Raw genomic sequence first — 24,934 nt, forward strand, 5'->3', positions numbered from 1 at the left:
TGGATACCTGATGTGTTGTATTGACTTTAAAGCTATCCCATTGAAAGACACAGGGGTTTAGGAATATTTTGGCACTTCCTATTGCTTCCACTAGATGTCACCAGCCTTTACAAAGTGTTTTGAGTCTTCTGGAGGGAGATCTGACCGAACAAGAGCCATGGAACGGTGATGTCCCATTAGACACCTGGCGCGCTACTTCATGTTGGGTACCCTCGTTCCAATACGTTATAAAAGGCTATGCATTCGTCCACCTTGAATATTATTCATGTTCTGGTTAAAAAGGCCCTAATGATTTATGCTATACAACGTTTGACATGTTTGAACGAACGGAAATATATTTTTTCCCCTCGTTCATGACGAGAAGTCCGGCTGGCTTACATCATGTGCTAACGAGACGGAGATTTTTGGACATAAATGATGAGCTTTTTTGAACAAAACTACATTCGTTATGGACCTGTGATACCTGGAAGTGACATCTGATGAAGAGAATCAAAGGTAATGGATTATTTACATAGTATTTTCGATTTTAGATCTCCCCAACATGACGTCTAGTCTGTATCGCAACGCGTATTTTTCTGGGCACAGTGCTCAGATTATTGCAAAGTGTGATTTCCCAGTAAGGTTATTTTTAAATCTGGCAAGTTGATTGCGTTCAAAAGATGTAAATCTATAATTCTTTAAATGACAATATAATATTTTAACAATGTTTTCTAATTTTAATTATTTAATTTCTGACGCTGACTTGACTGCCGGTTATTGGAGGGAAACGATTTCCTCAACATCAATGCCATAGTAAAACGCTGTTTTTGTATATAAATATGAACTTGATAGAACTAAAAATGCATGCATTGTCTAACATAATGTCCTAGGAGTGTCATCTGATGGAGATTGTAAAAGGTTAGTGTATCATTTTAGCTGGTTTTATGGTTTTGGTGACCCTGTCTTTGACTTGACAAAACATTACACACAACTCTTGTAAATGTACTGTCCTAACATACTCTAAATTTATGCTTTCGCCGTAAAACCTTTTTGAAATCGTAAAACGTGGTTAGATTAAGGAGATGTTTATCTTTCAAATGGTGTAACATAGTTGTATTTTTGAAAAATTTGAATTTTGACATTTATTTGGATTCAAATTTGCCGCTCTTGAAATGCACCTGCTGTTGATGGAGTGCACCACAGGTGGCACGCTAGCGTCCCACCTAGCCCCAAGAGGTTTTAAGCAAAATGGAAAATGGGAAAAGGTCGCGGATCTACAACAACAGCCCGTAACAAGACAGCAGAAGATATAATCGTCGATGAACCCGAGATGGCTAATGCTAGCGCAAATAAGATGGCAGCAGCAAAATAACCCTCATTTCGTGAGGCGCTCACAGGCTTACGAGAGGAACTTCGAGAAGATGTAAGAGCGGAACTAAGTGAGTTCAAGAAAGACATTAACCAGAAACTTGAAGAAAACTAATTAGAACTTCACAGCATATCTACAACGGGACGCAGAACAGCGCATTGGGGAAACGGATACATGGAACTCCGCAGTCAAGGGAATACTTGAACAGTCACTGAAAAACCAACACGCACTACAGGCAAAAGTGACAGAACTCGAAGGTTTCTCACGTCGAAACAACATTAAACTTTATAATGTAGTAGGGGGCACAGAAAAAGGCTCTATGCCCAAATTCGTGGAGGGTCTATTCAAAGACATACTTGAAGATGACACTGACCTGGGAATTGAGAGAGCACACCGAGCTCTGGCCCCAAAAATCCCCAGCGGCACCCCACCAAGATCAATAGTAGTACGGTTCCTAAAATGCTCAGTCAAAGAGAAAGTCTTACATGCAACCTGGAAAAAGCCTGTTAGCTTTCAAGGCCAACGAGTGTTCTTTGATCATGACTACGCGGGAGAGATACTAAAAAGGAAAGAATACACCCCCATTAAGAAAGCACTTAAAGAGAAGGGTATACGCTTCCAAACACCATTCCCGGCAAAAATTCGGGTATTTCTGGAAAATGACCCGGTTACATACGAGCACGCAGACGAGGCAGCTGAGGATCTGAAGTCGAGGGGCATCCCAGTGGAGTATACCGCCAGGAGAAAGGCGACATCACCGGCGGAAAGACTCGAGCAGGCTCTCCCATGGATCGTTATCGACAAGCAAAGCCATGGAGAAAGAGGGAAACCACCTCGGCGAGAGGACGTTCACATCCGAGAGAGACTCAGGCATTTCCAACGGGAAGATGGAAGACACTGAATCGGATTTAACAGAATTAATAGTTACCGCGAGCTGTTAAGACGTTGGGTTGTTATGGTTGACATTGCAATAGGTAAAATATCTTCCCTATTTTCCCCCAATGCTGAACAGCCAAAAGTATGGGTTCTTTATGAACACACTAAGTAGCGTCACGTTAATAACATGTATATTAGCTAAGGATTATTGACACATTAACAACGGGGTGACAGGGGCATATCAAGGGGAGGATTCATGATATGCACGCATGACCGATATAGTTTTCACTTGTAATTAACCGATGTGTATAAGCGACGAAATAGGCGCCCTTATTATTTTCTTTCCAACAGGTCTTGTTTGTGACGACGTCACGCATTTTCATATCTGAGCGATGGGCCCCTCCTGCGGACAGGCTCATCCCCTCAAACCCCAGAGGCAAGAGACAGTCCTCTGACATGGGAGTCCAAATACCAAAGTATTTTACTTTATCGTTCTTGATTTTTCGTTCATTTTTAGGCTCAAGATAAGCAGGCAGATATGATGCACAGTTTTTTTTTATATCGTTGCATCATCGGGAATTTAAGGTCATAAGTCTCAATGTAAACTGACTAGGGAGTGCCATCAAGAGAAGGTAATAGCAAAGATGAAACGGGAGCAAGTTGACATACTATTCTGGCAGGAAACTCACTTATCCACACCTGAACACGAGAAACTGAAGAAAATGGGATATAGGAATACTTTTTTTTTCTTCTGACAAAATGGGTAGAAGGGGAGTTGCAATCTTGATCCCAAATTCAGTTAATTTTGAGTTTGTCAGAAATAAAAGACAAGGATGGTAGATTTATAGTTGTTAAATGTAAACTGGATAACAAGGAAGTTACATTATTTAATGTATACGCACCCCCAGGGAGGGACATGGTCTTCTACGGGATGGTGTTTGATTTAATTGCCACAGAAACCACTTATCTGTGGAGGGGATTTTAACACAATTTTAAACTCAAAATTGGACAGCACAAATCAAAATAGGAAAATTAGTCTAGTTGCTAAAAAGATCAATATGATATTGCAGGATCTAGGAGTGCTCGATGTATGGCGTGACACCCACAAGACCGATAAGGAATATACTTTTTACTCAGCCCGCCGCACTGAATACTCCAGGTTAGACTATTTTTTCATGTACAATGCAGATAGACACAGGCTTAAGGATTGTAGGATTGGACAGAGCGACTTATCAGATCATAATGGAGTTTACCTTACTCTACACCTTGATAGCAAACCAAGAAAAACTTTATGGAGACTTAATACAAGCATGCTGAATGATCCAGCATTCAAGGAATCAATAAAGACAGAATTGAACATCTATCTGGAGAATAACGATAACGGGGAAGTATCTCCTGCTACATTGTGGGATGCAGCTAAGGCGGTTATTAGAGGAAAGATCATAGCCACATCTCTCAAGAAAAAGATTAAAGCACAGAAACTGCTGAAATTACAGGAAACACTAAGAAACTTAGAACGATCTCATAGTCAATACAAAGATCCTCTTATATTACGAGAGATTCAAAAGCTAAAACAGGAAATTGACCAGATTTATAGAGAAGAAGTAGAGAAAAAGCTCAGGTTCCTGAAACAACGATATTATGAAGCAGGCTCAAAGGCAACCAAATTACTAGCATGGAGACTGAGGAAACAACAAGCACAGAATACCATTTTCAAAATAAAAAGACCCCAAAACAAAGATCAAATGCAAATGAGATGAAATACAGAATGCATTTGAATCATATTACACAAATCTGTACAAGCAACCAGAGAAGGCAGATGCACAGACAATAGAGCATTTTTTGAACTCACTTGATCTCCCCTCAATTTGGACAGAGCAAAATGATAGACTGACTTTAGAAATATCCACCGAAGAAATTAATAAAGCAATATCTCAACTAAAAGTAAACAAGTCTCCAGGCACTGATGGCTTCTCTTCAAAATGGTTCAAGACCTTCAGAGAACAACTAACACCTCTACTTAAGGCCTGTTTTAACTGGAATGTGCGGGAGGGGGGGGGTCTCCCACCGTCATGGAGAGAGGCCATCATATCTGTAATCCCAAAAGAGGGTAAAGATAAGAATGAATGCAGTTCATATAGACCTATCGCTGTCACGTTGTTAAAAATAGCAGGAGACGGGTGAGTCAAACGCAGGAGACTGAGATCCGTATAAGAGACGTATTTAATAAAGTCCAAAGGAATCTCAACGACAAGACAGGGTAAAAATAATCCACAGAACTGAAGGAGAACAGCTCCAAAATCCAATACACGGGGCGCAGCCCGGCAACCCTAATGCCTATCCAAAATGCGTTGTGAAAACCGAACAATACAAAAAAAAAAACAATCCTGACTACGTACAACGTTACATGAAAACAATCCCGCACAAATCCCAAACAACAAACCGACAAACTAAATACACCCCCACTAATTACTAACAAGGAACAGGTGCGTACAAATACAGACATAACCAACAGACACTGAAATATCGATCGGTGGCAGGTAGTAGGCCGGCGATGACGACCGCCAAGCGCCGCCCGACCGGGGAGGAGCACCACCTTCTGTGGACGTTGTGACAATCGCAATTCTTAACACGGATTATAAACTATATGCATCAATAATAGCCAAAAGAATGGAGAACATAATCCCAGAATTGATTGACGGAGATCAAACTGGTTTCATACAAAATAGGCAGACTGTCACAAGATGTGGCTCAAGGAAGCAGGAGAGGTAGAGTCAAGCGCAGGAGACAGATGATTCCGTGAATACTTCTTTAATATATCCACACGAAAAAATACAAGCACGGTCGGGCAGAGCGTATAAATAAAACGCACCACCCTCTCCAAACATAATGCAGGGACGCAGCCCAATATAAACTCTGCGTAAACCACGGGCAGAGAAAAAACACAGACCCTCAATACCAAACAAGAGCCCTGACAAAAAAACAATCCCGCACAAAACACAAACCTACCTAGCTAGCCTAAATACCCCCCCCTACTAACAACTAATACAAAACAGGTGCGTGCCTATCCTAGACCTAACTAACGGAACGTAAAAACAGGATCGGTGGCAGCTAGTAGGCCGGCGACGACGACCACCGAACGCCGCCCGGGCGAGGAGGGGCGCCACCTTCCGTAGGTGTCGTGACACAGACACAGGACAATATAAGGAGAACACTGCATGTCATGGACCACATTACTCAGAATAAGACAAGTGCAATATTAATCAGTCTAGATGCAGAAAAAGCATTTGATTCAGTGGGATGGGATTACCTATTCCAAGTTATGGAAAGATTTGGTTTCAACAAAGAAGTGATTCAGTGCATCAAAACACTGTATTCATGTCCGACTGATAGAATAAAGATAAATGGACATTTGTCACGAACGATAACATTTGTGGGAGGGGCAAGACAAGGCTGTAATCTTTCACCCACGCTCTTCTCCTTGTTACTCGAACCATTAGCACAGGCAATAAGACAGGACCCAACCTTAGAGGGAATAACAATAAGAGGCAGTGAACATAAGATATGCATGTATGCTGATGACGTTCTGTTATTCTTTAAAGACCCAGGCTCAAGTGTACCTAGATTGATGGATGTTTTACAAACATTTGGAACATATTCAGGGTATGTGCTTAATGTACTCAAGACCCAAGCCCTAGTATATAATTATAACCCACAGGAAGAGCTGAAGAGTAGGTATAACTTCCACTGGACTTCTTCATCCATTAAATATCTTGGAGTATATCTACCAAAAGATTTATTGCATGAATTACGATCACATCAACAAGAAAATAAATGATCACCTAGACAGGTGGAATTCACTTCCCTTAGATCTTAGTAGTAGAATTGAAACAATCAAAATGACCATCCTGCCGAGGTTACTGTATTTGTTCCAATCACTGCCCATAGAAATCCCACCTAAACAGTTTAGAGAATGGGATAAACGGATACCAAGGTTTATCTGGAACAGTAGGAGACCAATAATTAGATATACAACATTACAAATACCAAAAAACTGTGGGGGTATGGCCTTACCAAACCTAAAAGATTATTATGTGTCAACCCAATTGAGACCTCTGGTGTGTTGGTGCAATTCAGAATACGAATCCAAATGGAAAGACATTGAGACTACTTTGACAGAGACACCCATACAGACAGTTTTGGGAAATAAGGACATGGTAATAGAAATATACAGTAGACAGAATCAGTGGATTAATTTCTCTCTGAAGACATGGTTTAGGGTAGTTAAGCAAAATAAATTAGACAGAGAGATCAAACTGCTGAGTTGGCCCGCATACGACCCCAGCTTCATCCTTTCAACTCAGGACAGCAGATTTAAACAATGGACGCAGAAAGGCATCACATCATTCAGTACAATTATAAGGAATGGGGACCTAGATAACTTCCAGGACCTAAGTAAAAAACATTGCTTGGATAAACAAGATTTTTACAGATACCTACAAGTTTGACACTATTTCTTAAGGGAGACAAAAGTGACTGACCCTCGAGCACCTCCAAAATTAATCCAAGTATTCACTAACGCATACAACTTGGGGAGTAACAAAAAAACGATCTCAAATCTCTACTTGGGTATTCAATCCTCAGAGAAACATTCTACAAACTATATTAAAAAGAAATGGGAGGAGGAACTTAACATGAAATAACTGATGAAACATGGTTGAACATATTAGAGACTCAACAAAGCGCCACCAACTCAAGGTCATGGAGAGAATTCTGTTGGAAGAATGTTGTATGTTTCTTCATAACACCTAAACTGAAATCAAAACAGACTGGCTCCCTACATCCTTGTTGGAGAGAATGCAGCCTATTGAGGGTGGATCACTCTCATATCTTTTGGACTTGCCCCGCAATTGAAACCTACTGGGGAGAAATAAGATCTAACATTGGAAAAATAATGGGATTTGACATAGAACAAACAATCATTTCTTTGTACTTGGGTGAAATACCTGATAACTTACACAATAGAGAAAAGTACCTCTTGAAGGTCCTACTGGCAGCCAATAAAAAGGCTATCACTTGGAAATGGCTACAAAAAGACCCTCCCACAGTGACTCAATGGATAGATATTGTAAAAGAAATACACCACATGGAGCATATGACCTTTGCTTTAAGAACAAAAGAGGAGAGAGGTCAGGAATACTGGGAAAAATGGGTTTCGTACTTGGAAAAGGTCTAATTCAAAGATGTCAATGTAACTAATATGATGAAGGTATGATGTGCACTATAACTGCCAGATCTTTTATGTTGTTCTATTATTTTACTTTATTTGTACTTTCTTTGTGTTCCTACAATAAAAACAAAGTATAACATTTTTTTAAAGAATGTGAAATGACAGAATAATAGTAGAGAATTATTTATTTCAGCTTTTATTTCTTTCATCACATTCCCAGTGGGTCAGAAGTTTACATACACTCAATTAGTATTTGGTAACATTGCTTTAAATTGTTTAACTTCGGTCAAACGGTTCAGGTAGACTTCCACAAGCTTCCCACAATAAGTTGGGTGAATTTTGGCCCATTCCTCCTGACAGAGCTGGTGTAACTGAGTCAGGTTTGTAGGCCTCCTTGCTCGCACATGCTTTTTCAGTTCTGCCCCCAAATTTTCTATAGGATTGAGGTCAGGGCTTTGTGATGGCCACTCCAATACCTTGACTTTGTTGTCCTTAAGCCATTTTACCACAACTTTGGATGTATGTTTGGGGTCATTGTCCATTTGGAAGACCCATTTGCGACCAAGCTTTAACTTCCTGACTGATGTCTTGAGATGTTGCTTCAATATATCCACATCATTTTCCATCCTCATGATGCCATCTGTTTTGTGAAGTGCACCAGTCCCTCCTGCAGCAAAGCACCCCCACAACATGATGCTGCCACCCCTTTGCTTCACGGTTGGAATGGTGTTCTTCGGCTTGCAAGCCTCCACCTTTTTCCTCCAAACGTAACGATGGTCATTATGCTCAAACAGTTCTATTTTTGTTTCATCAGACCAAAGGACATTTCTCCAAAAAGTATGATCTTTGTCCCCATGTGCAGTTGCAAACTGTAGTCTGGCTTTATTATGGCGGTTTTGGAGCAGTGGCTTCTTCCTTGCTGAGCGGCCTTTCAGGTTGTGTCGATATAGGACTTGTTTTACTGTGGATATGGATACTTTTGTACCTGTTTCCTCCAGCATCTTCACAAGGTCCTTTGCTGTTGTTCTGGGATTGATTTGCACTTTTCGCACCAAAGTACGTTCATCTCTAGGAGACAGAACACGTCTTCTTCCTGATCGGTATGACAGCTGCGTGGTCCCATGGTGTTTATACTTGCGTACTATTGTTTGTACAGATGAACGTGGTACCTTCAGGCGTTTGGAAATTGATCCCAAGGATGAACTAGACTTGTGGAGGTCTACAATTTTTTTTCTGAGGTCTTGGCTGATTTCATTTGATTTTCCTGTGATGTCAAGCAAACAGGCACTGAGTCTGAAGGTAAGCCTTGAAATACATTCACAGGTACACCTCCAATTGACTCAAATTATGTCAAATAGCCAATCAGAAGCTTCTAAAGCCATGACATCATTTTCTGGAATTTTTCCAAGCTGTTTAAAGGCACAGTCAACTTAGTATATGTAAACTTCTGACCCACTAGAATTGTGATACAATGAGCTATAACTGAAATAATCTGTCTGTAAACAATTGTTGGAAAACTTACTTGTGTTGTGCACAAAGTAGATGTCCTAACCGACTTGCCAAAACTATAGTTGGTTAACAAGACATTTGTGGAGTGGTTGAAAAACAAGTTTTAATGACTCCAACCTAAGTGTATGTAAACTTCCGACTTCAACTGTATATAAACAACGCAGGTGTGAGATTTTAAATGCTCATGTTAATGTGTATAAGAAAAGGGATACTGTTGACTCTTCTTTGGATGCTGATTTTACCATACATGAGATGTGTTCACCCTTAATAGGCTGTGGATATACAGCCCCAGGTCATGATCAGTTGTGCTATGTAATGTTTAAGCATCTACATGATGAGGTCATACATGTTCTCTTGGGATTATTTAACATGATTTGGAGTTCAGGGGTTATACCTTCTGGTTGGAAATGTGCAGTAATATTACCTTTTGTAAAGCCTGGTAAGGACCCTTCATGTGCTTATAGATATAGACCAATAGCACTGACCTCTATCTTGTGTAAACTGGTGGAAAAGATGATAGTAAATAGATCGTAATCGCTACTTTCTATTTTAACATTGAAAAAGCTTATGACACTATGTGCAGAGAAGGCCTACTGATTAAGATGGAAAGACTTGGCATTGGTGGGACATTAAATAACTGGGTTTTGGCCTTGTGATTAACATTTTTATGTTTGTGCTTTTCTAATAACCAATTTCTGTGTTCTGTTTGTTCTTGTCTGTAAAACAATTTCTGTGTTCATGCAAGTGACTGATTGAATGAATCCTCACTATCAGTATCTGCAATTTGGCAGTACGCTCAGAACCTTGTTTAGAGAAAGGGATATCTCAGTTTCAAGGTCTCAGTTTAGAGAGAAGAAGACTCGTGAGGTATTGGTCTGTCACGTGCATGACTGGGTATTGGTGGTCACATGAATGAAGAAAACATTAATTATGAATGATGAATAAGCTAAATCATGCAAATATAACTTGTCAGTATATAAGGGAACTAACGGGACTGCCCCGTTAGAGCACACTTCAGACTGGTACTTTATGCATCTACGTTTGACTGTGACCTCTCCAGCTTGCTGACAATAAAGAGTGATTCATTTAAGATTGACTTCGAGAATTTCCACAACAATTTGGCGTCAACGAACAGGATGATTGATTCTGCCTGTGGAGCTTTCCAGTGGGGGTCTGCAAGGAAAACTGGTGGCGCATTTTAAGAAAAATTCCTGTCTGACCAAAAGATCACGAGACCCGCCCAGACCAGAACCTTACTGTCAAACTTGCCCAAGTTTCACTGTGACCTCTCCAGCTTGCTGACAAAGAGTGATTCATTTAAGATTTACTTCGAGTGACACAGATAATATACAGTTGGATGGGTTTTCCGTGCATCGGCAGGACAGAACAGCTACGTCTGGTAAGACGAGGGGTGTGTGTCTATTTGTCAATAATAGCTGGTGCACGATGTCTAATATTAAGGAAGTCTCAAGGTATTTCTCGCCTGAGGTAGAGTACCTCATAATAAGCTGTAGATCACACTATCTACCAAGAGAGTTCTCATCTATATTTTTTGTAGCTGTCTATTTACCATCACAAACCAATGCTGACACTAAGAGCAGGATAAGGCCATAAGCAAACAAGAAAATGCTCATCCAGAAGCGGTGCTCCTAGCGGCCGGGGACTTTAATGCAGGCAAATTTAAATCCATTTTACCTAACTTCTATCAGCATGTCACATGTGCAACCAGAGGAAAAAAAACTCTTGACCACCTTTACTCCACACACAGAGACTCATTCAAAGCTCTCTCTCGCCCTCCATTTGGCAAATCTGACCATAATTCTATCCTCCTGATTCCTGCTTACAAGCAAAAACTAAATCAGGAAGTACCAGTGGCTCACTCAATATGGAAGTGGTCAGATGACGCGGATGCTACACTACAGGACTGTTTTGATAGCACAGACTGGAATATGTTCCGGGATTCATCCAATGGCATTGAGGAATATACCACCTCAGTCACCGGCTTCATCAATAAGTGCATCGAAGACGTCATCCCCACAGTGACCGTACATACATATCCCAACCAGAAGCTATGGATTGCAGGCAACATCCGCACCGAGCTAAAGGCTTTCAAGAGCAGGACACTAATCCGAACGCTTATAAGAAATTCCGCTATGCCCTCAGACGAACCATCAAACAGGCAAAGCGTCAATACAGGACTAAGATTGAATCCTACTACACCGGCTCTGATGCTCATCGGATGTGGCAGGGCTTGCAAACTATTACAGACTACAAAGGGAGACCCAGCCGCGAGCTGCCCAGCGACATGAGCATACCAAACGAGCTAAATACCTTTTATGCTCGCTTCGAGGCAAGCAACACTGGAGCATGCATGAGAGCACCAGCTGTTCCGGACAACTGTGTAATCACGCTCTCCTTTGCCGATGTGAGCAAGACCTTAAAACAGGATTACCAGGGTGTGTACTCAGAGTATTCGCGGACCAACTGGCAAGTGTCTTCAGTGACATTTTCAACCTCTCTTTGACCGAGTCTGTAATACCTACATGTTTCAAGCAGGTCACCATAGTCCCTGTGCCCAAGAAAGTCAATCAATCAAATTGTAACGGCTGTCTTCTGTAGAAATGGACCAAGGCGCAGCAGGTATGTGAATACTCATCTTTAATTAAAATAAAGAAGTAAAGCATCCACTTAACAATGCAAACAAAGTGACAACAGCTACAGTTCTGCAGGCTAGAAACGCAGTGCAAAAACAACCACCCACAACCCCAAAGAAAAACACACACACCTATATAGGACTTCCAATCAAAGGCAACTATACACACCTGCCTTCAATTGGAAGTCCCAATCATCCACCCAACATTTAACCAACACAAACATGCCACGTCCTGACCCAACTACACCCTCTACTGGTCAGGACATGACAGTACCCCCCCCCTCAAGGTGCAGACCCCGGGATGCACCTAAAAAAAGGAAAACACACAAAAAAAAAAAAAAATCCCCAACAAAAAGGAACACCTAAACAATAAGGGAGGGAAGGGAGGGTGGCTGCCGTCACCGACGGCACTGTGCTACACCCTCCCTCCCCAACCCACCTATCCTGGAGGTGGCTCAGGTGCAGGACGTGGACCTCGCTCCACCTTCGGCGTCGCCCACTCTGTTGGCGCCGATCGCTGCGCCGGGCAGACGGGCCACTCGGGCTGACCCTGGCAGACAGACCACTCGGGCTGGGCCGGAAGGCATGCGGGCCACTCGGGCTGGGCCGGAAGGCATGCGGGCCACTCGGGCTGGGCCGGAAGGCATGCGGGCCACTCGGGCTGGGCCGGAGGGCATGCGGGCCACTCGGGCTGGACCAGAGGGCAGGAGGGCCACTCGGGCTGATCCTGACAGGCCGGGCACCCTGGCAGATCAGGGCAGGCGGGCACCTCTGGCAGATCAGGGCAGTCGGGCACCTCTGGCAGAACAGGGCAGTCGGGCCACTCTGGCAGAACAGGGCAGTCCGGCCACTCTGGCAGAACAGGGCAGTCCGGCCACTCTGGCAGAACAGGGCAGTCCGGCCACTCTGGCAGAACAGGGCAGTCCGGCCACTCTGGCAGAACAGGGCAGTCCGGCCACTCTGGCAGAACAGGGCAGTCCGGCCACTCTGGCAGAACAGGGCAGTCCGGCCACTCTGGCAGAACAGGGCAGTCCGGCCACTCTGGCAGAACAGGGCAGTCCGGCCACTCTGGCAGAACAGGGCAGTCTGGCCACACCGGCAGTTCAGGGCAGTCTGGCCACACCGGCAGTTCAGGGCAGTCTGGCCACACCGGCAGTTCAGGGCAGTCTGGCCACTCCGGCCGTTCAGGGCAGTCTGGCCACTCCGGCTGTTCAGGGCAGTCTGGCCACTCCGGCAGTTCAGCGCAGTCTGACCTCTCTGGCGACTGTTGACTGGCGGGCAGCTCTGACGACTGTTGACTGGCGGGCAGCTCTGACGACTGTTGACTGGCGGGCAGCTCTGACGACTGTTGACTGGCGGGCAGCTCTGACGACTGTTGACTGGCGGGCAGCTCTGACGACTGTTGACTGGCGGGCAGCTCTGGTGACTGTTGACTGGCGGGCAGCTCTGGTGACTGTTGACTGGCGGGCAGCTCTGATGACGACTGTTGACTCCTGATGCGTGGGGCAGGTATTGGACGTACCAGCCTGGAGACACGCACCTCCATGCTAGTGTGTCTAGCGGGAAACACCGGACCGAAAGGGCGCACTGGCGGTCTTGAGTGCAGGGTTGGCATCACCCCTTCCGGCTCGATGCTCCCCTTGCTCTGGCACCTGCGGGCGCTGGTACTGGGCGAACTGGGCTGTGCGTCCGTATAGGCGAGATGGTGCGCACCTCAGCGTAACATGACGCCCTCCACCTCGTACGCACCTCCCTGTAGTCACGGGTAGCTGGCTTACGGCTCTTCCCTGGCCTGGCCAAACTACCCGTGTGCCCCCCCAAAAAAAATCTTGGGGCTGCCTCTCGGGTTCCCTTAGCTCCCTTAACTTGTCCGCCCAGAATTTTCTTTCGTCCTGCCAGGTCCATTCCTCCATTTTCTTCTCCTGTGGCTTCCTCCTCTTCTGCTGCTTGGTCCTTTGGTGGGTGGTTCTGTAACGGCTGTCTTCTGTAGAAATGGACCAAGGCGCAGCAGGTATGTGAATACTCATCTTTAATTAAAATAAAGAAGTAAAGCATCCACTTAACAATGCAAACAAAGTGACAACAGCTACAGTTCTGCAGGCTAGAAACGCAGTGCAAAAACAACCACCCACAACCCCAAAGAAAAACACACACACCTATATAGGACTTCCAATCAAAGGCAACTATACACACCTGCCTTCAATTGGAAGTCCCAATCATCCACCCAACATTTAACCAACACAAACATGCCACGTCCTGACCCAACTACACCCTCTACTGGTCAGGACGTGACACAAATGAAGCACTTTTTACATCAGCCGATGTCACAAAGTGCTATACAGAAACCCAGCCTAAAACCCCAAACAGCAAACAATGCCGATGTAGAAGCACGGTGGCTAGGAAAAACTCCATAGAAAGGCAGGAACCTAGGAAGAGGGGTGGCCAGGAAGATCAGGAAGATCACGTCAGTGACTCAACCCACTCAAGTGACACACCCCTCCTAGGGACGGCATGGAAGAGCAACAGTAAGCCAGTGACTCAGCCCCCATAATAGGGTTAGAGAAAGAGAATACCAGTGGAGAGAGGGGAACCGGCCAGGCAGAGACAGCAAGGGCGGTTCCTCGCTCCAGTGCCTTTCCGTTCACCTTTACACCCCTGGGCCAGACTACACTCAATCATGGGACCTACTGAAGAGATGAGTCTTCAATAAAGACTTAAAGGTCGAGATCGTGTCTGCATCTCTCACATGGAGAGGCAGACCATTCCATAAAAATGGAGCTCTATAGGAGAAAGCCCTGCCTCCAGCTGTTTGCTTAGAAATTCTAGGGACAATAAGGAGGCCTGCGTCTTGTGACCGTAGCATACGTCTAGGTATGTAGGGCAGGACCAAATCGGAAAGACAGGTACTGTAGGAGAAAGCACATGTAATGCTTTGTAGGTTAGCAGTAAAACCTTGAAATCAGCCCTAGCCTAAACAGGCTAGCACTGGAGTAATGGCTAGCACTGGAGTAATATGATCATATTTTGGGGTTCTAGTCAAAATTCTAGCAGCTGTGTTTAGCACTAATTGAAGTTAAGTTAGTGCTTTATCCGGGTAGCCGGAAAGTAGAGCATTGCTGTAGTCTAATCTAGAAGTGACAAAAGCATGGATTCATTTTTCTGCATACTTTTTGGACAGAAAGTTTCTGATTTTTGCATTGTTATGTAGATTGAAAAAAGCTGTCCTTGAAACAGTCTTGATATGTTCGTCAAAAGAGAGATCCGGGTCCAGAGTAACGCCAAGGTCCTTCACAGTTATTTGAGACGACTGTACAACCATCAAGATTAATTGTCAGATCCAACAGAAGATCTCTTTGTTTCTTGGGACCTTGAACTAGCATCCACTTCCTTATGTCTGAAACACAGGCTTCCAGGGAGGGCAATTTTGGGGCTTCACCATGTTTCATCAAAATGTACAGCTGTGTATCGTCCGCATACCAGTGAAAGTTAACATGTTTCCGAATGACATCACCAAGAGGTAAAATATATAGTGAAAACAATAGTGGTCCTTAAATGGAACCTTGAGGAAGACCAAAATTTACAGTTGATTAGTCAGAGAACAAATCATCCAGAGAGACAAACTGATATCTTTCCGACAGATAAGATCTAAACCAGGCCAGAACTTGTCAGAGTAGACCAATTTGGGTTTCCAATCTCTCCAAAAGAATGTGGTGATCCGATGCTATCAAAAGCAGCACTAAGGTCTAGGAGCACAAGGACAGATGCAGAGCCTTGGTCTGACCCCATTAAAAGGTAATTTACCACCTTCACGAGTGCAGTCTCAGTGCTATGATGGGGTCTCAAACCAGACTGAAGCGTTTCGTATACATCGTTTGTCTTCAGGAAGGCAGTGAGTTGCTGCGCAACAGCTTTTTCATTTTTTTTAGAGGAATGGGAGATTTGATATTGGCCGATTAGTTTTTTAAATATTTTCTGGGTCAAGGTTTGGCTTTTTCAAGAGGCTTTATTGCTGCCACTTTTAGTGAGTTTGGTACACATCCGGTGGATAGCGAGCTGTTTTATTATGTTCAACATAGGAGGGCCAAGCACAGGAAGCATCTCTTTCAGTAGTTTAGTTGGAATAGGGTCCAGTATGCAGCTTGAAGGTTTAGAGGCCATGATGTAATGTAAGATCAGAGCCTTTTTGCTAGATGTGTGGCAGAAGAGATGGGACTCTGAGCCCAAGGCATTTATATGCCCTCCAAAAAAAGGTCAGTGGACCAAGATTCAAAGGTGAGATTAGGAGGGAAGAGGTGGTGTTTGCTCGATTGCGCTTAGGACATTGTACATTGAACTCGTCATTACATCTGGTTGGCAAGCATGTGAATGGTTTGTGTCTGGAGTGTATGGTCGATGAAATGGTGGAGCATGTATTATATTGTTGTAAGTATGGTGAAGAGAGGGAAAGATTGAAGTGGAGGGTCATTGAGGTTTGACAGGGTTTGGAAGGGATTTTGGGAATGGGTCTATTAGAAGTTAGTAGGGCTCTTTTTAATTTTTTCAGAAGTACTGAGTTAGGTAGGAGGATTTAGAAATGGCCAGGGTAGGCCGTCATTGTAAAATAAGAATTTGTTCTTAACTGACTTGCCTAGTTGAATAAAGGTAAAAAATTTAAATAAATGTTGTAAACCGTGATTGACCATACACTCCAGCACAGTAGGTGGTGGCATGTACCTTTAACTTTGGTTTGTGGACCGTCATTACATCATCGAAGAAGAAGTGCATGTCAGAGCAAAAACCAAGCCATGAGGTGGAAGGAATTGTCTGTAGAACTCCGAGACAGGATTCTTAAATGGAAGAAGTTTGGAACCTCCAAGACTCTTCCCGGCAACACTGAGCAATCGGGGGAGAAGGGCCTTGGTCAGGGAGGTGACCAAGAACCCAATTGTCACTCTGACAGAGCTTCAGAGTTCCTTTGTGGAGATGGGAGAACCTTCCAGAAAGACAACCATCTCTAAAGCGCAACCAATCAGACCTTTATGATAGAGTGGCCAGACGGAAGCCACTCCTCACCAAAAGGCACCTAAAGGACTCTGACCATGGGAAACAAGATTCTCTGGTCTGATGAAACCAAGATTGAACTCTTTAGCCTGAATGCCAAGCTTCATGTCTGGAAGAAACCTGGCACCATCCCTACGGTGAAGCATGGCGGTGGCAGCATCATGCTGTGGGGATGTATTTCAGCGGAAGGTACTGTGAGACTAGTCAGGATCGAGGGAAAGATGAACGGAGCAAACCATCAAACTTGACAGGGCTTGAGAGGATCTGCAGAGAAGAATGGAAGAAACTCCCCAAATACAGGTTTGCTAAGCTTGTCGCGTCATACCCAAGAAGACTCGAGGATGTTATTGCTGTCAAAGGTGCTTCATCAAAGTAGTGAGTAAAGGGTCTGAATACTTATGTAAATGTGATATTTCCGCTATTTTATAAATTTTGTGCACAAATTTGTTTACATCATTACACAGGTGCACCTTGTACTGGGGACAAAAAAAGGCCACTCTAAAATGTACAGTTTTGTCACCCAACACAATGCCACAGATGTCTCTAGTTTTGAGGGAGTGTGCAATTGGCATACTGATTGCAGAAATGTCCACCAGAGCTGTTGGCAGAGAATTGAATGTTCATTTCTCTACCATAAGCAGCCTCCAACATCGTTTTAGAGAATTTGGCAGTATGTCCAACTGGCCTTACAACCGCAGACCATGTGTATGGCATCGTGTGTGCAAGCGGGTTGCTGATGTCAACATTGTGAACAGAGTGCCCCATGGTGGGGGTGGGGTTGTTATGGGCAGGCATAAGCTACGGACAACGAACGCAATTGCATTTTATAGATTGGCAGTTTGAATGCACAAAAATACCGCTATGAGATCCTGGAGCCAATTGTGAAGCCCATTTTTTTTAAGGTATATGTAACCAATCATATATCTGTATATATAGTCATATATCTGTATTCCCAGTCATGTGAAATCCATAAATTAGGGCATAATGAATTATTAGAATTTACTTTTTTCCTTATATGAACTGTAACTCAGTAAAATCGTTTAAATTGTTTCATGTTGCGTTTATATTTTTGTTCAGTATATATTGTTCCCTCTCTGCATTGATATGTGGAGAAATGTATTCATAATTTTTTATTCTGTGTGAATCTTTTTTCGTAATTGTTTTTACAAGTCTGACCATGCCAGATTTCAAACTTCAGTTAGGCCTACTTTTCTACTGATATAGAAACACTTTTAGCTACATATTATTTTCTAACTCAACTGTTGGCCGGATTCAGTCTTACCTCTCCTCCATGATTTTCGTCCAATTTTGAAGAGTTAAAAAAGTACAGGATAATGGTTATTTCTTTGGTTCTATAGTTCTAGCCTTATTGTTGCATCATAACGACATGGAGATTTTAGAACGATACAATATTATTAACGTTAGTGATGTTATGTCTAGACAAGAGTCATATCTAGCCTTCTATTTAGAAATTCTAAGCTATAAATCTTTTTTTTAAATCAGTTTTTGTCATTCTAGCTGCCCAATATGCGGTCTGGTCTCAATTCTCAGTTATAAACGAATAGGCAGCCAAATAAATGTGGTACATAGTTCCAAATAAAACAAAAATTGCACTTTAATGCCTTTTAATTGTTGTGTGTGAAAATGTTGATATGGTTCGTCGTTGGGCTTCTTGGGTCTCCACAGTGGTACTTGTGCCTTGTGGTCCACAAAGCCCGTCTCTGCCTGGTTCATCCACGGAGTTCTAGGTTCAACCAACGATGTGTTATGTGCTCCGCCAGAAAAGTAGACGGCGATACTGTGCATGCAACATCTTGTAGTACCAGCTGACGACTACAGACAAAAAGGGCGCGGGAAATTTGGAAATGGCGGAGTACATAACCAGTGAGGGTAAGGGGCAAAATAATAAGAACATTATGAATTGTTTACGAATAGACATTTCAATATATGTAAATAGTTTGTTTGACATATTCGTCTAAATTGTTGCCTATCCACTAAGCCAATAGTATGTGTTTCGCACTAAAATGCATTCCTCGACGCGTCCGTAGTCATCGTAATAGACTATGTAGCCAGCTAACTAACTAGCTACTCCAAAGATATTGATCATTCATCTGACTCTACTAGCTAGCCTAGTTGTTTCTTAGGTCGGCAAGGTGTTTAGAAGTGGCTTGCGTGGTTAACTAGTAGATTGTAACGGCCTAATGTGATGTTCCATTAGCCGATACATGTTAGGTAGCTAATGTTTAGCGTAGCACAGAGAATTTAATATTTCCTCAATTCCACACTTGGAAGACAACCAGTGTCTTCTAAACGTCCATGTCTAGTTGCAGGCTATTCGTTTGAATTTAGAAAATGCTCCGTAATTATATCAGTGCTTTCCCCCCCATTAAGTAACTTTAATACAAACCCTAGGCAGGTTTCCATTAATCCAGGTTTATTCGACAAAATAAATGTAATTGCGACGTGTAGTGGAAACGGCAGATGGGAGACATTTTCTAAACTAAAGCTCGATATCAGGGCGAACTTTCTTTGTGACAAATGATGATAGAAACGGTGTTTTTCGAATATATTGATTGCCGAATCATTTTGAAGGTACGCGGGACACGTGACGTCACCTCTTAACTATTAAAATGCCTATGTCTTGCAAAATATATTATTTCATCTATAAAACATTGTTCTGACTTTCAAGAATGCCTGAATTGTTTCACCTTACTTTTCTGGGTGGCTGGCAAGTTTGACCATCAAATTATTTCAGATCTACAGTAGTGCAAGTTTCACCATGGTGATATGTTAGCCATGAGAATTATTTAAGCAATAAGGCCCAAGGGGGTATATGGCCAATATACAATGGCTAAGGGCTGCCCTTACATGCTGACCAGACCGCGCCCGTGCCTCCGCTGTTGTGAGGCTGGTTGGACATACTTCCAAATTCTCTGGCAAAAGAGTTTTATTCCAGTCCCCCTCTAACAAACCACATTTTAGAAATTAGCTGCTCAACCGGACCTAGATAAACTGTCTCGGATGTGTTTAAGCAGTGCTTAATCAAGAGCCTGCACACTCAGTAGCTCTCCACACTGAGGATTGACCACATGTTTTATACAGTTGCGTAACAGGTATTCTACTTAACAAAATTAAAATACATTTTTATTTCACCTTTATTTAACCAGGTAGGCCAGTTGAGAACAAGTTCTTATTTACATCTGCGACCTGGCCAAGATAAAGCAAAGCAGTGCGACAAAAACAACACAGAGTTACACATGGGATAAACAAACGTACAGTCAATAACACAATAGAAAAAAATCTATATACAGTTTGTGCAAATGTAGTACTTGGGTGGGGGGGGGTTAAGTGCCTTGCACAACGACAGGAAATGGTGCATATGGGATCAGAGAGCAGCCTTCCAGTGTCGATACCACGTTACGCTTACTTTTTTATGTACGTATAAAAAGGAAGCGCCAATTGTTGGTAATGCCGCCAACAGTTGGTCATGGAAATTTGGTTAAAAGTCAAGGAAATTCTGTGAAAATGTATGAACCCTGTGCATCCCAATATAAAGACAATATTCTGCCTTCTTTTTTTCTAGAGGAGGCAATGTCTCCCTCCTCCCTCAAGCTGTACGAGGCACAGTTCTTTGGTTTCACCCCTCAGACCTGCATGGTGAGAGTATACAGTGCCTTTCAGGACTGCCTGAATGAATTGCTGCTCGTCGTAGAAGCAGTGTTCGTGAGAAAACTAAGCGGGACTGAACCAAATGGAGAGCAACTACGTTTAAGGGCAAGGGAATGCACCCAAAAGTTGCAGATATTCCTTCAGGAACGCTTCAAGCGTCTGTCTGGTCGCATGGAAACCGTTTTGGTCAACAACGTCCTCTCAGTCCCGCCTAATGTGTTGCTGCCTGACGACCAGCCACACAAAAAGTACCCTCAACGTTTAGAGGAGGTTCTTAAGCTGGAGTCTTCCTTGGCGGAGCTGCAACAAGCGTACCAAGTGGAGGTGTGTGCCAGGCAGGCCTTGCTGGCTGAACTGGAGGAGCAAAGAGAGGTCCAAGAGCAGCTGGATGGGATCCTGAGATGGATTGGAGAACTACAGGCAGCATGGATGCAGGAGGGAATGGGCAGCTTTCACAACAGCTTCTGTGTGATGATGCAGTCGGTCAAGAAACTGCAGGCTGTCATTGGAGAGATCAATAAGAAAAGCAAAAGACTGGATGAGGACTCGTCATTGGGATGGACCCACATGGTGTAAAATACTTGTTAGTGGTGTTGTGAGATGGGTAGGTTGCAGGTGTGGCAAAATTCAGACTTGGAATAGCGTCCTCTGTCGGACATAAGACACAAATAGAATTCCATGCCTTTGGATGTATTAACAATTATACAATTTGTCAGACACAAGTCTTACAAACAAGAATGTGAGCAGTTTTTAAACCATAATTCATCTTTGGTTTGATACATTTACTTTTTGATGGTTTTCTACACATTCTAAATATATTATCCACAATTTGAGTAGTAAGAGGCTCAAGCAGTTAGTCTTTTTTATTTTATCTCCCAGTCTTAACTCTGGATCTTTGAAAAGCATTTTTATTTTTTATAAATGTATGTTAATTAGTGAATGAACTTTGGAGCCAAAGTCACCACAAGGGGGAAGCATTGGTTTGTTATTGCCATCTCAAATGAAAATTGACCAAGCAGTGCCATTGTAGAGTGTGAATTATTTTTGATTCGATGCCGTAATATTTTTTTGCCAAAATCATTATAAATGTACGACACTTTAATAATTTTGAATGAATAAAAGTGTAATTGTGCAATCGCATCTGATTTAAATCAGGTATCATTTAAATCATTCCAATCCTTTCTCATCATGGTCTCTCTGTCAGATGCAGTCTAGGCTTGTCTGTGATGTCTAATGCTGTATGATGTTGACTGACTGATTAAGCAGCTGGTTTGACAGTGGGCTGCTCTGACAGTATGGTCTCGGTGGGAGTCCCAGCAGTGATCATACAGTTGTGTGATGTCCATGGCTGGAACCCCAGGCTCCATATTCACAAAGGGTCCTTCCTGTTAATGGATACTGGGAAATTAATTATAGCCTATGTTTAAAAAGTACAATTAAAAACACATTTCATTGAATGTTGGCCTACTTTTTACCAACAGAGTACATTCAAATAGGTATACAGATTTCCCCCCAAACAAGGCAATATGCACTGGACGTCCAACATGTTGTTCTGGTGCTGGGGACATGCTGTAAGAAAAGTATTTCTGTTCACAAAAGTATTTTTTTCTTTTCAGTATGTCCAGATGCACATTTGCATGCATGCACACAACCCAATTCTAAATTCATTGTATAATTATTTGAATCAATTGTTAGCCTGTTGTGGTGGATCTAGTCAGGTAACATCAAAGTAGCATAACATGTCTGTGAAGTCAGGTTCAAACCTTTTCATGCTCATAATTAAACATGAGACGTATGTCTGGTTTCTTTTTATTTCTGCAGCCTGGGGATACTTTTAGCTCAATCTCTTCATTCAAAGACTCAATCATGGACACTCTTACTGACAGTTGTGGCTGCTTTGCGTGATGTATTGTTGTCTCTACCTTCTTTGTGCTGTTGTCTGTGCCCAATAATGTTTGTACCATGTTTTGTGCTGCTACCATGTTGTGTTGCTACCACGCTGTGTTGTCATGTGTTGCTGCCTTGCTATGTTGTTGTCTTGGGTCTCTCTTTATGTAGTGCTGTGTTATCTCTTGTGATGTGTTTTGTCATTATACATTTTTTTAATCTCAGCCCCCGTCCCCACAGGAGGCCTTTTGACTTGCCTAGTTAAATAAAGATATAATACTTTCACATCTTAGTCTACTCAGCATATCAATTTTGTGGTTTATTATGTATAAACGTTCCACAGCCACCTCACAATTCCAAGACGTGTAAAGGCACTAAATAGTTATCGGATGCAGTAGATGTGAGTATGCACAATGGAAACTTAGATCACAAAGAATTGGTACCGTCTGAAAAATGTATTACATTTTTGCCAATTTTCCATACAACTATTGTGAATGTTATGGTACATAGAGTATTCTGTACAGTAGTTCTGCTCTCCCAAAAAGTGACATGTCTTAGATGTAGTGCTGCTGGAGGGCTAGCACTGAGCCTGAGCAGAATAAAAAGGATGAGGAGAGCAGTGAGGGGTCTGAATATGGGGGAGGGGGGGACTGGGTTAGCAGCCCCACCCGCTCTCTCTCTTTCATCTCTCTCTCCCGTTAAAGCCAAAGCAGCGGGGGGGCACCCAAACGAGCCCAAGGACGCAGGGGTGGAGCCTCTCATCAGTAGGGTGGAATGGGAAGACTGGACAGGCTGCCTACTGTAAGCCCAGCTTTCTCTCTCGTTCCTTCTTCCTCTCTCTTCAATCCCCTTCTTTCCCATTCCCTCTTTGCATCTCCCCAATCCCCCGCTCTCCCTTCCCTGCCACTGTTGGATTACACTTGGGCTCAAGTCCACTGATAAATAACTTATCTTTCTTTTTCCACCTTCTCACTCAGCCAGGACACGTTGCTGACAGGGCTGCAGAGTAGCAGTTATCCCTGAGTGGGCCCAAAATAGTGTTTCTGTCAGATAGGGAGCCAGTGACTGAGGCAGGAGGACAATGTTAATGAAGTTCAATCTGGGATGGGGTGATTAAGAAGAGTGGAGTGGGGGAAGAGAGACCCCATTAGTTTAGTGATAGAGTGAGAGGTCTTTCTCAGTGCAATGGGGGATACAGGGATAATACTGATGTAAGTATTGCAGGTTTGCTTGGTGCCCTTATTACTCTTGACCTGCGCACAATGAAAAGAGTGACTCTTCAGGGGTGACATTTTAACATCCCAATCTATAGTGCCACTATGATTGGTCTTGAATATCATGATATGCAAGGAGGGTAGTATAATCAATACTGTGGGTCTAGTCAGAGGTTTCTCTACGGTTGGCTAGGTCTTATGCTGATGTAGCTACAGAAATGAAAGCTTTATTTGCAGTTAAATTGCATAATGTGAATACCGACATAGTGAAGTAACTCAAATGTGATTTAGAGATCAAAAGAAGGGAAAGAATTTGACTTAATTTGAGCAGTGGTGTAAAGTACTTAAGTGAAAATACTTTAAAGTACTACTTAAGTTTTTTTTGGGGGGGTGTCTGTAATTTACTATTTATATTTTTCACAATTTTTACTCCACTTCATTCCTAAAGAAAATAATGTACTTTTTACTCCATACATTTGCCGTGACACCCAAAAGTACTCATTACATTTTCAGTGCTTAGCAGGAAAATGGTCCAATTCACGCACTTACCAAGAGAACATCCCTTTACATCCCTACTGCCTTTGATCTGGCGGCAAATGCTTCATTTGTAAATGATGTTGGAGTGTGCCCCCGGCTATCTGTAAATAAATACAAAAAACATTGTCCCATCTGGTTTGCTTAATATAAGGAATTAGAAATGATTTATACTTTTACTTTTGATACTTAAGTATATTTAAAACCAAATACTTTTGATTGGGTTACTTCCAATTTTACTTGAGTCATTTTCTATTAAGGTATCTTTACTTTTACTCAAGTATGAAAATTGGGTACTTTTTCCAGCACTGTTCAAGAGCATGTTGAACAATTTACAATTGTGATTACAGAAGGCCTGTAGTGTGAATATGCAAACATTATATAAAAAATATAAAAAATCAGGTAGTTTCAATTCTTTATGATCTCTTGTCCGTTTCCATTGTGCTTCCAACTATTGGTAAGTCCTTTTAGAAACTGTGATATTGAGATAAGATCATAAGTGTAGGAGTAATTGATGATCAATAGGGCTTGTGGAAAGTTCTCCTTGGGCTAAACTTACATGGACAGATTATGCAGCCAATCAATGGAAAATAGCTGCTCAATTATGCATACATAAATTGCTGGTTAAACAAAACTGGCTAAACAGTGACCCTATGGTCATATGTCCTTACATGCAGTTGTCAATAAGATTTAGGTGTTCATTGAGCGTTGCTACTTTTAGCTAGTTATTTCCTCATTGAGAAACATACACAATTTGGTCCCACTCAGGTTTACATAGTGGCCCAGTTGAATTATAGACACATAAGACTCAGATATGAACATTTATATAAAAAAGATATTCCGTCCAATTCTTACATGGACATAAAAGGCACATTAAAAAAACTCTGAGGGTACAGTATGTTTCAGTACGCTTGTGGCTGGCAGAACATGGATTAAAAAGAGAATTCATCTTTATTCAGCATGGCACATGGGGA

The 24,934-nt window shown here is 42.6% G+C and overlaps 1 protein-coding gene and 1 long non-coding RNA gene across 3 annotated transcripts; both read left to right on the forward strand.

The window, feature by feature from the left end:
• Positions 1-1,224: 1,224 nt before the first annotated feature.
• On the forward strand, positions 1,225-7,618 carry LOC123726239 (uncharacterized). Its single transcript, XR_006758622.1, has 2 exons — positions 1,225-2,322; positions 2,576-7,618. It is a non-coding gene; the product is annotated as an uncharacterized lncRNA (long non-coding RNA).
• Positions 7,619-18,502: 10,884 nt separating this feature from the next.
• mis12 (MIS12 kinetochore complex component) lies at positions 18,503-22,120 on the forward strand. 2 transcript variants are annotated; one of them, NM_001146357.1, is given in 2 exon segments: positions 18,503-18,546; positions 20,240-21,456. In NM_001146357.1, coding segments are annotated over 2 exon segments (687 nt in total). In that variant the 5' UTR covers positions 18,503-18,521; the 3' UTR covers positions 20,902-21,456.
• The last annotated feature ends 2,814 nt before the right edge of the window (positions 22,121-24,934 follow it).

The sequence above is a fragment of the Salmo salar genome, chromosome ssa13, assembly GCF_905237065.1.
Source record: "Salmo salar chromosome ssa13, Ssal_v3.1, whole genome shotgun sequence".
Classification (NCBI taxonomy): domain Eukaryota; kingdom Metazoa; phylum Chordata; class Actinopteri; order Salmoniformes; family Salmonidae; genus Salmo; species Salmo salar.